At 47.2% G+C, this 15,498-nt stretch overlaps 1 protein-coding gene across 1 annotated transcript in view; it reads left to right on the top strand.

Moving 5' to 3' along the window:
* Positions 1 to 15,122, top strand: part of MTHFD1L (methylenetetrahydrofolate dehydrogenase (NADP+ dependent) 1 like) — a 173,935-nt gene extending 158,813 nt beyond the window's left edge. Inside the window, exons 27-28 of the mRNA XM_037156849.2 lie at positions 7,909 to 8,028; positions 14,815 to 15,122. Coding sequence (XP_037012744.2) covers positions 7,909 to 7,998 — 90 coding nt within the window. The 3' untranslated portion in view covers positions 7,999 to 8,028; positions 14,815 to 15,122. The remainder of the gene's footprint in view (positions 1 to 7,908; positions 8,029 to 14,814) is intronic.
* The last annotated feature ends 376 nt before the right edge of the window (positions 15,123 to 15,498 follow it).

The raw sequence follows: 15,498 nt of genomic DNA, 5'->3' as shown, positions 1-15,498 counted from the left end.
GCCTGCCCAGAGGATGGTCCTCGTTTCCCAAAGACTGATGCTCGGTTTAGCATCGTGCCGGTTTTTAGTCGATCATCACACTTCTGAAGCTTTCTCTTCTCTAATAATATTTGTCCTCAATCAGAGAGGTCCCTGGTTGTTTGGTACTTTAGGTCTTAGTTATTGAGTTTGGCTTTAGATTTGATTGCCAGAAGTAGGAACTACAGAAAGTGTGGCTTTTAAAATTGCAGAGCCGTGGGGGGAGGGAGGAAATGGGTGAAAGCGGGGAAGGGATTAAAAAGTACAAATTGCCAGTTGTAAAAGCAGCCGCAGGGAGGTAAAGTGCAGCACAGGAGATACAGCCAGTAACACCGTAGTAACGGTGCGTGGTGTCAGATGGCGCTAGACTCAGCGGGGTGATCGCTTGGTGAGTTACACAAATGTCTAACCACTCTGTTGTACCCCTGAAACTAACATCATACTGTATGTCAACTGCAATTGAAGAATTATTTTTTAAAAATTGTGAAGCTAGAAAAATTATGGGGAAATCTCATAAAACGAATAATGAACCTTTTTTTCTTATAAAGAAGCATAGAGAGAGATTAGATTTGTTTTCAGGTTTCCTTTTTGTTTCTATCATAAATAACCTACAGCATACTTCATATAAATAACTGTGGTTGTGTCTTCTCCAATTAAATAATAGTATCTATTATTTAATAGATGTATTCACCCCTAAATTCTGTTCTCTCCTTTGAAGTTTGAAACACCTGATAATGCAGGTGTGTACATATTCAGGCTGTTTTCAGACACAGAAGCAAGGCTCAGCGAAGTGACTTACCCGGGAACACGCAAGCAGTAAGCAGTGCAGCTTCCTCACCACACGGCGGTCCTGACTCGGGTGCCGCTCCCCCCAGACCTCAGTTACCGTTTGCACTTGGGGTTCCCGTTGGCCTACAAAAAGCCACTGCCTCCAGCCCTTTCTGCATGTGTAGTGGTAATGCAAAGGCCTCTCCTACTCCCCTGTCCCTCGGTGCCGGTGACGGGCTCCGTTGTGGTTGTGGGGCGAAATGAGGAATGTGGGGAAGAATCTCCAGAGCTGTCCCGTGGAAATAGGAGGGGTAGAAGGTAATCAATTTAATACCCGTGTAGGTGTGGCCTCCTGTGTCTTTGGTAATAAATGTGAATAAAGCATGTAGGTGGGAGAGAACCCAGCAGGCTGGTCAGCGTTGCTTTGGAAATGTTTGCATTTTGCAGCCCATTAAAATCAGTTACCAGAGCAGATTTCAAACGTGGTCATGGAATATTTTCCCTGCAGTTTTTAAGTAAAATTGATACAGCCTTCAGGTTACTTCTGTGGGAAATGGTATTTACACTTATAACGTGGGGTTAAATAATCCATGTCTCATAGCCGGTCTTTAAAAAATAGCAAGCCCGTTATTTTTAAGAAAAAATTTTTAGTGTTCCTGTATGTGTATCATTTTGGAAAAAAATTTAAGTGATCAGAAGCCATTATTTATTTATTGCTAACTCGGCTGTGACTAGTTTTTTAAGATGCAACTTGGAAAGATACTACCCCAAGTGTAGGCTGTGTAACATGTTCTTAAATAACGGTGAAGTTCAAAGAAATCAAGACTAAGATTGTGGACTAAATAAAGTGACAAGTTGAAGGCTACATGAACGCTGTAGCTGTACTGGTAGTGGCGTGACAGGACGAGCAGGTTCCCGTTACAGAGGAAGCTCACGGCAGCTCTCCGTGGGAGGTCCGCCCTGGCCAGCCCCCTTCCGCCCTGTGGAGCAGTGGCACGGAATGCCGTGATGTGAGGGAGGCCGTGGGGTCAGTGGTCAGGGCAGGCCTTTGGAGTCACCCTGTCCACTCCCCCACATACCAACTGTGTGATTTAGGACATGTTATTACATGTGTCCATGTCTCATTTTTCTGATCTGCAAAATGGGGTTCATGGAACTAGAATACCATTGACCTTGGGGGGTTTGGGGAATTAAATGATGAGATATAATGCGTGCAAAGTGCTTAGCGTGGCACCAGTGATGTTACTGTTGGAGGTGCCGGAACACCAGGTTATTACTTTGAAAAGTGATAAATAAAAGTAAGGAATGGGAAAAAATGAGCCAGTAAAGACAACATGCTTTGTTGTGCTGGCATTGTGAGCTGTTCACACAGAGGAGGAGGCCTGGGGATGAAGCCCACGCCCACGGGACAACAGAGAGAAGCCACGGGGCTTTGGGGCTCAGCCAGGCCTGCAGGTGCCGCCTCTGGCCTTTCTGGTGCAGGCACAGGAAGGATGTTGTCTGACTGCGTGAGGCCGCGTGTGGCATTCCTGGTGACCTCAGTGAAAGCAGCCTGAGCAATAGCATCTGTACAGTCAGAACAAATGAAGTGGGAAGAAATTGTTGGAGGGAGAGGTTACTTGTGCAGAGTGGTCTTTTACCTGAAGACTGTTAGTTCTTCATACTAGTTTAATTCCTTAGCTTATGCTTGAAGCCCTACAAGAAAGCGGCAGAACGTCATCTCTTTTGTCCACATCTGGTCAGCCAGAGCCCTCTGCTTCACATTTCCTTACCTTTCCCCTAAAAGAACTTCCTCTAACCTCTCATTTTCCAAAAGGCAGGCCCCCTGACCTCGCAAACAGGACGCACTGTTGAGGGCCCTTCCCGACTCGCCCTCCCACGGTACTCCCTTGTGAAGAAGTCGCCCCCTTCCCCTATTTTAAATTCTGACCTCCCCTGTAATCACATTTCACAGTTGTGCGTGTGGAATTGTCCAATTTCTGCCCATAACTGTAAATATAAACTCTGAAGTCACATTGCTTATAGGAGTAGAAAGCACCCCTGGGCCTTTGCACAAGAAACTGCTTACGGGGGCTGCCTCTGGGAAGCAGCGTCAGGGCAGGGAGATTTTTACTTCTCCCGTTTTTTATTTCTGTGTCGAAAATACTTCCATAGGTAAAGTTTTTAAACGAGTAGAAAAGTGAGCCATGGACAGGCTTCCCACCACTAAGAGAAATGGTCGCTTCTTTCACGGAGAAGAGGAGCTGCGCCTGCCCGCGCTTTCCCTCCGGGCCCCTGCAGTCACTCGGGTGCGTGAACAGTGTCAGTCATGAAGCGTGAGCGCAGGAGGGTCGCCTTTGTAGCATTGAACTGACTTCTGTCTCAGAAGGGCACAAGCTAAGAATGTTTTATGTTCATTCATTTCATATGAAAAGAAAGACCGAAAGGTTTATTTTAAACTAAAAAGTTATGACGTGACCCAGATGCCCCAGTGGTCTGTCTACTTTCTTGGTCCTGGTCACCTCGGGAGCCCTCCACAAAGGTGGCTGAGTTACATGAAATGTCAGCGTGTCCTTGCACTCAGCGGCCACCGGGAGAGGTGAGTGCACTCCGAGGGGACACTGGCAGGACCCCAAGCTACCTGGCTGTTCCTGGCCACTGACAGGAATGCAGTCACAGCTGCGCAGGGGGATGTCACCTGCCTGCCCCGGAAGGGACCCCAGAACGTCTGCCTCCACCAGGTCAGGTGGCTGGAAAGCCCAGTGGCAACCGCACTATCTGTTACCATGATTTTTCCTACTTCTCTCTTCTTTTAGTCACTTGATGTTTATATCAGGCCATTTTTCCTCACTCATTTAAGAGAGTAGCTCGTTTAATTATCTAAATGACCATTAAATGTAAGTGGTTCTGTCCCTCACATCCAAAGGAGAAGGGAAGAGAGGACACAAAGGGGCAGCCCGATCCTCAAGCAGTTTCCTAGTGTTTGTTTCCTAATTTTCTCATCATCTTCTGTTTTACTCGTCTACTTTATTTTTGGCAGCTTTTAAAAAAAGATTTTATTTATTTGTTTCTAGAAAGAGGGGAAGGGAGAGAAAAAGAGAGGGAGAGAAACATTAATGTGTGGTTACCTCTTGCATACCCTCAACTGGGGACCCAGCCCACAACCCAGGCACACGCCATGACTGAGAATCAAACCGGCAACCCTTTGGTTCTCAGGCCGGCACTCAATCCACTGAGCCACACGCGCCAAGGCCTTTTTTTTTTTTTAGAGAGTGAGGGAAACATCGAGTTGTTGTTTCACTTACTTATGCATTCGTTGGTTGATTCTCGTATGTGCCCTGACTGAGGATCAAACCCCACAACCTTGGCATATCGGGATAACACTCCAACCAACTGAGCTACCTGGCCAGGGATGACTCATCTTCTTTACAATTTATGGAGGGCCTTATGTTTCAAGCAATGCATGTACACATGATCTTAGCCAGGCCGAGAAGCAATGGCTAATAAAGGCTTTAATTTTTTATCATCTTATCAAAAATAAAACTTTTTTATTTAAACTGTATCATAACATAGTTAACCATTATGGTCTTGTTGGTTCTGAAATTTTTGAAATGAGGTGATATATATGAGCAGTGTTTACTCACCTATCAGAGGAGAGAAGAAATGTATAGAAGATACTCCACCTCCCACCATGAACTGTAGGAACAAAATAGATGTGAGTGAAAGTGCTTATTTATTTTCTGAACCAAAATAAAACTGGATGATTTATTCAGTAGGGGAAAGAAACAGATTTACGTAGAAGTCAGAAAAAAAGTCACTTCACAAACACAACAAAATTAACTACAACAATATATTGTTTAAGTTGACATTATGGTTTTATATGAAAAAACAGAATTTTTAATATTTTTTATACTTGTGCCCAAAATATTCTGCTTTTACTTCTAATGACTACTTTTAAGTCTCTGAATATTTTACTTTTTGTTTTTCAATTATAGTCATCATACAGTATTATATTAGTTTCAGGTTAAAACAGTGATTAGACATTTACTTGTATGTCTAATATATGTATGTTTTACAAAGACTATTCACAAAACTCATCGTTTTTCCAAAGTAAGTGTAACCTGAAATCAGTCAAGACTTGGAAGATTCATTGTAGTTAAAATGAGGGTCATAAAGAGCTAGAGCCTGTGGTTTCGGCCTTTGTAAAGAATCCATTAATGCAGCCTGACAAGCCAGCACAATTTAATGGCTCCCTCGTCATTGTAAGCAGGAGGCTACACAAATAAAGTCGGCATAGATCAGCGCTGACCCAGGCGCGGGCCAGAGGTCAACTCCCAAGGGCAGTCCGAATTCTTACAGTGCTGCCCTGACTCTCGCCTGGAGGCTGCGGTCCTTTGATACCAGTTTTTCACTGGGAGAGAACTTGATGCGAATGTATCAGGTCTTGTTAACATAATTCCATATTGTGTCTGCTTAGCGGAAGTTCCGTGTGTTTTATTTTAAAAGCAGAGCTACTGCAGGCAGCTTTGTCTGCAGGCCGGGGAGACCCCCAGCTCTACAGGCTGGGCTTTCTTGTCTGTTGTCCTTAATCCCCAGTAAGCCATCCTAGTTCTGGGAGGGGACTGTGTCTTTGGAAAGGAACCTGGGAATTTTCTGGTCAAACTCGTTTTCCCCCCCATAAGTTGAAAACAGAGGAAAGACATTTCATACTTATGGGCATTTAATGTTTTTGCTATTTTTAGCTTTCAATTCTGGGACAGAATCGGGCTGACCAGATGATGCGGGTTCCGAGTCGCTGCAGCCAGTAGGTCAGCTTCAGGAGCCACACGAGTCATACCCCACCTTCGTCCCTCTTGGCCTTGCATCGGGTGAACGTTCATTTTCGTGTCTGTAGAGATAGTGTGTGACTAAGCAGACGGTGCAGTTGTGTTCTCCACAATAGAAGCTTCCTTTGCAGCTGTGTTCACATGAGCCCAAACACACTGCCTGGGGGGTTCTTCCTGGGTTTCCTCACCTCGCGTGGATTTGGACTGAACCTGCCTCACACTGAATTCCACCTGGGAGTTGCCGCCTCAGAAAACGGCAGCCATAAAGCCAGGGTCACGCTCTGGCAGGTTAATTTACAGGCGGGGGCAGTGGCTGAATGTGATCGTTCCTTTCTTTCTCTTAAGCTGTAAAATGCTGGTTCATTTTTCCAAATCCATAGCCCCACACAGATTATAGAGGCATCTTAAAGTGCCCGTGTCAGAATGCAGTCAGACAGGAAAACTGCTGCAGAGTACCAGGTGTGAGTTGTACCCAGGCAACCGGGGTCTCCCCAGACTTGTGCCCCCACTGTAGTGACCAGAGAAAAAATGTTGTCTCCCTGCCAGGCACAGAAGCTTCCGGAGGATCGGTAGCCATCATGGACCTACAATTTTAAAATACAGGAAGTCCCCACCTACAAGCAGGTTGTGCACTGAAACTTTATTTGGAGTTAATTGCTTGAAACCCAAAGCAGGTGTTCCCCAAAATGTATGGTAGACGGTGCCTGCATTCCAGGCAGGTCCCAGACGCCTTTTTAGCTCGTAATATATCTAAAGAACAGCCCTGTGCAGTTAGCAAGACAGGAGCTAGCCACCATATATCACAGTGTTTTATGCGTCCGGCACGTGGAGAGCAGGCCCCGCTGCTCTCCTCCCTTAACATTCTCTGGCCCAGGTGGTTACTGGGGCTTGCAGGTGCACAGGCCCCTCTGCCACCCAGCTTCCTTCCCTGGTGCTGACAGGAATGGGGAGCTGGCAGGAGGGGGCGTCGGAGGCACCCTGGGCCCCACTCACTGAGCCTGCGTTTCTCATGCTGGAACGAGCCCACAGATCACATACAGACTTGCTGAAGTTGCAGGTTATGATTCAGCAGCCCTAGGAGGGCTCTGAGATTTGAATTTCCAACAGCTCCCAGTGATGCCATCGATACTGGTCCACAGACCCCGGTCTGAGTTGCAAGAGTCTGTCAACATCTTGAGATGGGGGAGGATGGCTGGGAGAGAAATCCAAGCCACTACCAGAAGGAAGTGAGAGGCTGGGTTCTGTCACAGAGGCCTCATTTGCATGTGAAAGCGCAGCAGCAAATACCAAAGTCCATAGCGAGTGGATCATCCGGGATCCTAACCTTCTAGACCCTGGACCAGCATCTTGGTGTGAGAAGCACCAGGGGGAAATCTGGAATCTTCCCGGCACACCCAGGGCTTCTGGTGCAGGTGATCACAGTGCAGCAAAGCAGTGAGGAGCATGGGCCTGGTTTACTCCTGTTTCCACCGCTGACTAGCTGTGTCTTCAAGCACATGGCTTTGTGCCTAAATGTCCATTGTCCTCATCATTAAAATGGGGCTAAAATTCATCCCCACCTCTTGGCGGGGGGAGGGCTTAAGTTACCTGTGTAGGACTCATAGAGTGCCCCAGCGGTGATGGTCGCTACATGAGTCATTTGAGAACATGGCATGGAGTCAGATTTCCAGTTTTACTTCTTACTGCCTGTGTGGCCTCCAGCAAGTGACTTAACCTCTCTAAACCTCTGTTTCCTTCCACGTCGCGTGGGCATCATAAAGGTTTCTGTCCCATGTGCGTTGGGAGTGTAAACCAAGTAACCCACTCAGCACAGCACCTCGTGCATTCGCCATGCACTTTGGTTCTTGTTACCGAGGCCGGCCAGAGTGACCGCTCTCCAGAAAACTGGGGCTCATAAACTGTGCTCCAAGAGTTGTGGGTTTTACAGAAATGGGTCTGGGGCATCGTCACTGGGGGTGAGGAGGAGGCTGTTGCCCACTCCACTGGCCCCTTCAACCGGAGGGGTTCATCTCTGCTGGGGTTCGGCGTGAAGATCGGATTTAGAAAACCAGGTCTGACATTACTCTCGGAGCTGCAGTGCACCCAGGGTCTATGGGGGAAGTAAATGGTCTCAATCCTCAGAAAGTTGACATTTGCCTGTTTTTATTTCCTTGAAGACTGAAATAGCAGATGTCGAATTTAAAGAGAGGATGGGCGAATGGTTGACCTGAGGGGTTTATAAAGCGTGGGATCGAGTAGCCAGTTCACGTCGGCAGAGCGCAGTGGTCATGCGGCAGCGGCTGCAGACCCGCAGTAACTCCCGTGTTCTCTCCACCAGATGAGCACCATGCCTGGACTGCCCACGCGGCCCTGCTTTTACGACATCGACCTCGACACGGAGACGGAGCAAGTGAGGGGCTTGTTCTGAATCAGCGAGGCTTTCACGGGCCCGAGTCAGGTAGGCTGTTGTGCTTTTTTTCTTTTTTTTTCTTCCTTTCTTTTTCCAAATCTATTTTAGGGTTTGTTTCCCCCCTAACATTGAGGACAAAAATGGTCTGAAAGTACTTCCTTGACTGGGTTACTGTGGATCCCTGCCTGCTAACAGCCCCGGACTTGAGGGTGGCTGCAGAGTGTGGACAAGCAGCTAGACAGTCGGGACACAGGCGCTGGGTGCAAGCCAGACCGTGCCATCCGTGACTGTAGATTTGAGTAAGGCCTCTCCGTTCCTAACAGCGGCACCCTGTCAACTCGTTGTTCTTATTCCAGGATGAAAACTACTATCTGTGAGCACTTTAAAGGGCTAGGCATACCACATGTTTCTTGGTTACAGAGCTGAGTTACGGGGTAGAAGGCTCTCAGCGTATTCACTTTCTAGGGCTGCTGTAGCAGTATCGCAGCTGCGTGGCTTAAACCCCCAGAAATGTATTCTCCCTTCGTTCTGGGGGTCAGAAGTCCCAAGTCAAGGTGTCAGCTGGGCCCTGTGCCTTCTGAGACGCTGGTGGGACCCCTCCTGGCCTCTGCCCAGCTTCTGGTGTCTGCCACCAACCCCTGACGTTCCTCAGTTGACAGCTGCGTGGCTCCAGTCTCTGCTTCCATGGCTGCACAGCCTTCTCTCTGGTCATCTGTCCGCACGTGGCGGTCTCGTCCTGTAAGGACACCAGTCACATTAATTAGGGTCCCCATGTTGACCTCATCTTAATTACCTCTGCAAAGACCCTGTTCCCAGATAGTGACTGTCATAGGTACTAGGGGTCAGGACTTCAGTATATCTTTTGCAGGACACCATTCAACCCCTAACTTTCACTTGACTGTAGCTCAACAGGTGTATTACGCTCTTGTGCCACCGGGCAGATGCGTACAGATGGGACAGGTCATTCGGAGGGCCCTGTGAGTCACAGGCAGGTCGAGGCAGCAGAAATTAGACACCTCGATGGCTCACTGTCCGCAGGTCCAAAGGACTGGGCTTAACGTGGGGCTGGTGCAGGGAGCCCGCAGTGGGGGGGGGGCCCTCCGTCTCATTCTTGTCTCCCCCTCAGTCCTGCAGCCGCACCTGCTAGCTTCTTTCCTCACTTCCCATCATGAAGACAAATGACCGCCCTCCTAACCCCCTCCCTGGAAAAGGCGGACGTTTCAAAGGCGCAGAGCTGTGCTTCTCTATCCCATACATCAAACATGTCCTCACCGCATTCTCAAGATACACCCTCCCCCAAGCACCCCCACTTCCTGCTCCCCACTCACGCCTGCTCCCGTTCCTTAGCCCTGCACTCCCCCAAGCTGCACACAGGCCCTCACTTCCACCTGTGTCGCTGCCAGCTGCCAGCAGCCCGCGTGGGGAGACTTTGCTTTGTGAGGCTTTGCTCCCAGGGCACTGACGACCTGGGCCCTGATGAGAAAGGTGGGGGGCCCTCGTGTGAAATGACGGTCGTGCAGGTATGGAATCGCTTGGTTTGGGTCGTGTTGGGTGTTTCGTGCTGTCTGTATGGTTCGTTGTGGGTTTTTCTGGGAAGGTTTTTGTTTGGTTGGTTGGTTGGTTTTTTTGGCTGAGGGGTAGGAGTTGTGTTTAGTTTTAACCACAACCACATTTCGTATCTTTGTCATTTCTGAAAAAGAACACTCCAGAAAAATGAACTTGAGGAGACTTTTTTCTCTTTCTAACAAAAAGTCCTGTAAAGCCGAGTTGTGGTGGCAGTGTGACTTCGGTCATTTGGTTTGACCGCGTGGGTGTTGGTGGGGAGGACGCCGTGCCTTCCCCTGCTGGCCTTGCGATCGGACAGCGTCGCTTCTCGGGAACTGGAAATTGCCCCGTCCTGACCGAGCTCCCTGGTCGAGTCAGGACGCCACTGCGCTGCCTTTCTGCCATTTGCCATTTTCTCCGAAACAAGTGTGAACTCTCCTTTCATCTCCCTCTCAGGGTCTAGTGGTTCGGCCATTTGGTCCATTTCCATTTTCTCTCCAGGTGGGTCGCGTAAACCCAGTTATACCTTCATTATTGCGTTTCAGGCTCGGGCTGTGCCGGGGACACGCCCCTGGCTTCACTCCCATGTGCACATCGGTCCCCAGGTTTGTTCCCCGACAAGCATTCTCTGGGCCGGGGGCAGGGCTCTGGCCTGCGGCCGTCACCTCCAGTGTGCCGGGCACTGCACAGCACTGTGCACGGTGGCCACAGCACTCACAGTGGCAGGTGCTGTCTCGAGAGGTTAGGTCCTTGCTCTGTGGCCACTGAGGGGGGCCCGATGAGGGGATGAGGGGTGGCCCGATCCACGGGGCTGCGGAGCTGCCTTCCACGGCTTAGCCTGTCTCTCGTCACTTTGCATCCCCTGTCACGTGTCATGCTGGCCCCACCCAGTGGGGTGGGTAGTATTATTTCAGAGCCGTGAGGACTCTGGACAGAGGGGCCGACAACTTGCTCAAGTTGCACAGCTAGTAAGTGCAAGAGCCAAGACTCAGCCCAGGTCTGCTTACACTCAGTCTCACCCCACCCTTTAAGCCCCAAACCAAAGGCCAGCCTTTTCGTTTCCATCATGGGGTAAAGGAACTTCAGCCCTTCCTGGAAGATGATAACCAGCTATTTGAACAGATCTGTAATTTGGGAATAACCAGGTGATTTTTTTTTTTACAACAAAAGATAATTATTTGGGTATTAAAAGCTATGACTTTGTCACAATCCTTTGTAGTCAAAGTACAATAGGGCCTCTCTTACTTAACTCTGTCATTGCATGGCACTTCCCACTCACTTGTCCAAGGTTTTCTTCTTCTTTGTGAGCTGCCAAACCCTGGTCTAGGCGTGGTGGACAGCGGTTCAGTATCCATCGCTTGACCTTGCTGGAACAACTGAAAGGGGATCAGTGTCGTAAGATAAAACCACCGTATACAAAGCAAACATTCCTTCTCAGGGACTCCTCGATACCATGGTCCCGCAGCATCCTTTGTGTCCTGTGGCCTCTCCCATACAGCCGCCAGGGACCCCATCCACCAGCGGTCAAAGGTCTGTGGCTATTAAAAATGCATAGGATAAAAATGTTCAAGCTTGGATGACAGGCAATCTGGACAAATTTGGGCATCGGAAGAGGAAGTGTCCGGTCAGGTGCCTCACTCACACACAGAGTCATCAGAGTCCCAAGAGTTCTGTACACTCAGCGGGACACGTCACAGGCATGTCCCACGTGGAAGACTGCACTGGGTCAGGGATGACTTCCTTTCCTTCCTGCTTACCTCACCCTCTAGGAAATTGTGTGAGACTTAGTATGAACAGGAGATGCCAGGAAATCCCCAGAACTCGAGCCCTTGCTCCTTCTTTCCAAGGCTTCCCTGTAGTGTATTCACTATTGTTGCAATCGGGGCATGATTCATTCTTTTGGATGTCACCAGATAGAACTAATTAAAATCAGGTGTTTGTCCCAGTGAAACTGATCCTGCAACTGTACTGCAGGCCTTTGTCTGAGGATGATTGGATTGAGGGAGGGTGACTCTTTCCCCGCTGTGGGTCTCCTTCTGCACCTTCATCATGTTTCGGAGCCTTGGCAGCATTCGGACGAACACAGAGAACTCTGGCGGAGTTCCTGAGGCGTTCGGATACTCGACTTCGTCCTGAGGTGCAGAGTCAAGTTCAGTACAGAATCTGGTTGACTCTGGTCCTGCTATAAATGTTGGTTACTTACCTGGGAATCATTTTTCTTGAACTGCACATGAGAAAACAAGTATAATACGAGCTCATTTTTCCCTAAACCTCCTTTAGTGCAGAAGTTTTCCATGATATTTCATAGTCATCCACTGATCTGCAGTACACTGTTTGGCCACAGCCCTCTGGGAACAGGGTCTTTTATCCCCGACTTGCAAACCACAGGGTTCCGGGGTTCCATGGGGGAACATCTGGGCTCTGTGGTTTTGGTCTTGAAACTATCTGTTCAAGAAGCAGTTTAAAAATCGGTCCACATCATGGCGCTGCCAGGCCCGGGTCCCCAGTTCACTGCCACGGCGTCCTCACGGGGGAGCATGTCCCTCTTCTTTCCCCATTTCCAGGCAGAGCCCAAAGCCCAAGTGACTTAAATAAATGATAGTGACAACTAAGTCTAACCATGACACCTTTAACATCTCACTGACATCTAAAAAGATAGTAATAAGTGAATCTTTCTTAACTGAAATAGAATGTTTTAAAGCTTAGCAGTTGTAAAACTATTCATTTTCTTTCAAAGATAGTTTTTCTGGACACTTTTTTTTAGGAGTTGGGGAGAAACTAGTTGTCTCTCTCTTTTTTTTTTTTTTTTTTTTTAGAAAACATAAGGCAAGGGAAATAATATTTCAGAAAACTCAGGAAAGATAGAATTTTTCTGATAAGTAAATCTGTACATCAAAAATAGAAGAAATTATCAGCAAAAACATCAGAAAAGGCTCCATTAAGGCATTAGTTATAATCTGCTAGTAGATTAAGAAAACCAGAACCTCTACAGTACAGGGGAAGTTATAACTAAATGCTGTGAACTTGAAATTCTTCCCCTGCAAAAGACATTCTACCCAAATTAAAACTGATGAAAAAGTGCCCAGTGCCTACCAGGCAATTTCACTTCTAATAAGAGAAGTTCATAGACTAAACTCTCCTCTATTCAAATCAGATCTCAGAAGAACCTCATGATATAAATGACTCTAAGTTATTCACTTTTGCCCTGGCCAGTGTGGCTCAGTTGGTTGGAGTATCTTCCCGTAAACAGAAATGTCGTGGATTCGATTCCTGGTTGTGGGTCCCCAATTGGGGCACTTACAAGAGGCAAATGATGGTTGTTTTTCTCTCTCTCTCTCTCTCTCTCTCTCTCTCTCCCTTCCTCCCTCCTTTTTCCTCTCTCTAAAATCAATAAGCATGTCCTTGGGTGAGGATAAAAAAACTTTTAAATTAAATTATTTATGTTTCCATTTTTTAAAAAAATAGTCACCATCAATTTTACCAATCCTGTTGAGGTTAACTATTTGTTTTTATTTTAAAGTCACTTTAAAGTAGCATATTTAACTTCAACCTCTGTTAGTTGACAATGGGAACCAATAAACTATTATCCTTAGCAAAGAGAGGCCAAGAGCCAAGTGTTATTACTAATACTCTAAGGGTAATAAAATTAATGTTTCTCTGTTTAGTAGAGAGGAGAGAGAGTTAACCCTCCCGTCCCCTAAAGACAGACACCTTATGGCTGCAGTTACAAACTCGTGGGTAGCATAAAACACCAGACGTTTATTCCCTCACAGTTCTAGAGGCTCAAAGTCTGGAGTCGGAATTAGTATTCTGCACTCAGGTAGGGATGAAGCCACACCCCCTCCAACTCGCTAGAATCCACCCTTGCCTTCTCCAACTTCTGGTGGCCGCAGGGACTCCCCTGAGCTGTGGCCACGCTCCTCCAACCTCTACCTCTGATCAGTCACTTTGCCTCTTCCTCTTCCATGCGTCTGGACACTTTTAGATTTCTTATTATTCCCATACCAAGGTAAAGTGTTTTATATATTCCATCTTCCAAAATATTTGCCCATTGAATAAACTTCTCAAAATGTTTTCTTCCACAGAATAAACAATATACTGATTCATTTTCACATTCTCACCTTGGCTATTACATTCCTGAGTTGTTGTTTTTTTTAATCTATAATCAGACTATATACTCCTGCCCAACCCTTTGAGTCCTCTTAAAATATGAACCCACAGACTCGGGGCCCCTTTAAACACAACACCAGGGGCTACAGAGGTTGTTACGTGGCTGATCACCTGCTCTCAGGTACACACACCCACCTCCGGGGATGGTAGGCCTTGTTGTGCCTCAGGTGATCTCCATCCGCGGAGCCCACTCTCCATTTTTTTTAAGCCCCCACCTTCTCTATTCCCTCTGCAAGAGTCCCTGAGCCTTACCAAGGTGAGGCTGGTCTTGTCCCTGAGCGGAGGGGTAGGTCTGCACTAGACACACTTTCTGCCCAACATCTACAGTATTCTCTTTCCGTTCGTGTATATTATGCCCCTGATTAGGATCAGACATTAGGGGAGCGGCTGCAGTCCCTCCTCTTCTGTCTTCATGACCTGCTTGTGTTCTGAAACGAATCAAGCCCCCCTCTGGCCCCAGGCCCCTCCCCCATCTGTGGGAGGCCGACTCGCTGTGTCCCAGCCGAGCTTGAACTCTTGGTCCACTAGATAAATTTCTTCTGGAGTGGTGAATACATTTTATTTTTCCTGAAACTTGGGTGTTTTGTTTGTTCTATTTTAAATATAGTGCAATCACTTCTCTTTCTAAAAGATGACTGGACTCAACAGAGGCAGAAAGCCTTAATAGCCTTTGAGAGAATGCCTAAGTGCTCACTTGGTCTACTCACTTCCATCTTTATCCTAAATGACTTTTCAGAGCCTGTGTCCTGTGCCTACTGTAAGAGAGACACTGAAATCAAAGGCTGCAGATCTGTCATCTAAAATCCTGAACCTGCTCACTCCACAGGATCCTGGACACCAGGGGTCCCAGGTTTAGAAGTCGTGGCGATTCTGCAACAGTTCCCAAGTAAATCTTTTAGGACATTGAGACTGCTTGGTGGCCGTGGTGCAGAATGAGATTCTCCACTGCTCATAAGTAAAATCACTGCAAACAACAGTCTCAGCCCAGTCCTAGAAATAGAACTGCTTAATCTGCCCTTGAATTTTCTTTTGGTCTCCAACTTTAGAGCTGTCAAAGATTAATACCAGGGGGGAAAGCTGTTCTTAAACCACTGTCACATTTTTTTTTCTGTTTTTCAGACTCCTGAAACTCAAACTACCCCTTGCCTTTTGGCCTCAGTTGGAGAAGAAAGTGAATTTGAAATACACCCGTTACGCAATGCTGGAGAAATGATGGAATAGGCCAAAGATTTCTTCCTTCAGGACAGATTCTGTTTGCAGCCGAGCATAGTGTTCAGTCAACGGACCTCCACCAAGTTTGAAAGAAACTAATTTATTTTCAGTTTCTGCAGAGTTTACATTATTCCCCACTGCTTACACTTAAGAGTGTTTATTGTATGGGGACCATGCAATTAAAAGCGTTTGAACCGAAAGGTAACGTTTCCTCACCCTGGAGTTTTCTGTTTTGTCTTTGAACTGAAAACATGTATATGTATTGAGAAAACCAAGCAGCAAGTTTTCAGTGCCCGCAAAAACCCCTCTCTCCAGAGGTTACTAACTGTTCGTGTTGGGGTTGTTACCTGACCCCAGTTTCCTGGAAAACTGTGACTGTAACCAGAGCTTTATAAACATAACAAGGAAAAAAAATAACACACACACACACACAGAGAAATAGCTGGTCAATTGTGAAATCTTCCGACTATTAGAGAGTTGTCATATCCTTTGGAACAAAGTGCATTTCATATCCAGGGCTGTTTTTCAGTGCCAGTGAAAGTCCCATCACGTACCCCAGAACTGAAGGATGTATGCTAGTTTCTTCCACCG

Source organism: Artibeus jamaicensis, unplaced genomic scaffold, assembly GCF_021234435.1.
Source record: "Artibeus jamaicensis isolate MK-2021 breed Jamaican fruit bat unplaced genomic scaffold, CSHL_Jam_final contig_497, whole genome shotgun sequence".
Taxonomy (NCBI): Eukaryota; Metazoa; Chordata; class Mammalia; order Chiroptera; family Phyllostomidae; genus Artibeus; species Artibeus jamaicensis.
The sequence above is the reverse complement of the archived record's forward strand: the minus strand, read 5'-3'. Positions and strand labels throughout refer to the sequence as shown.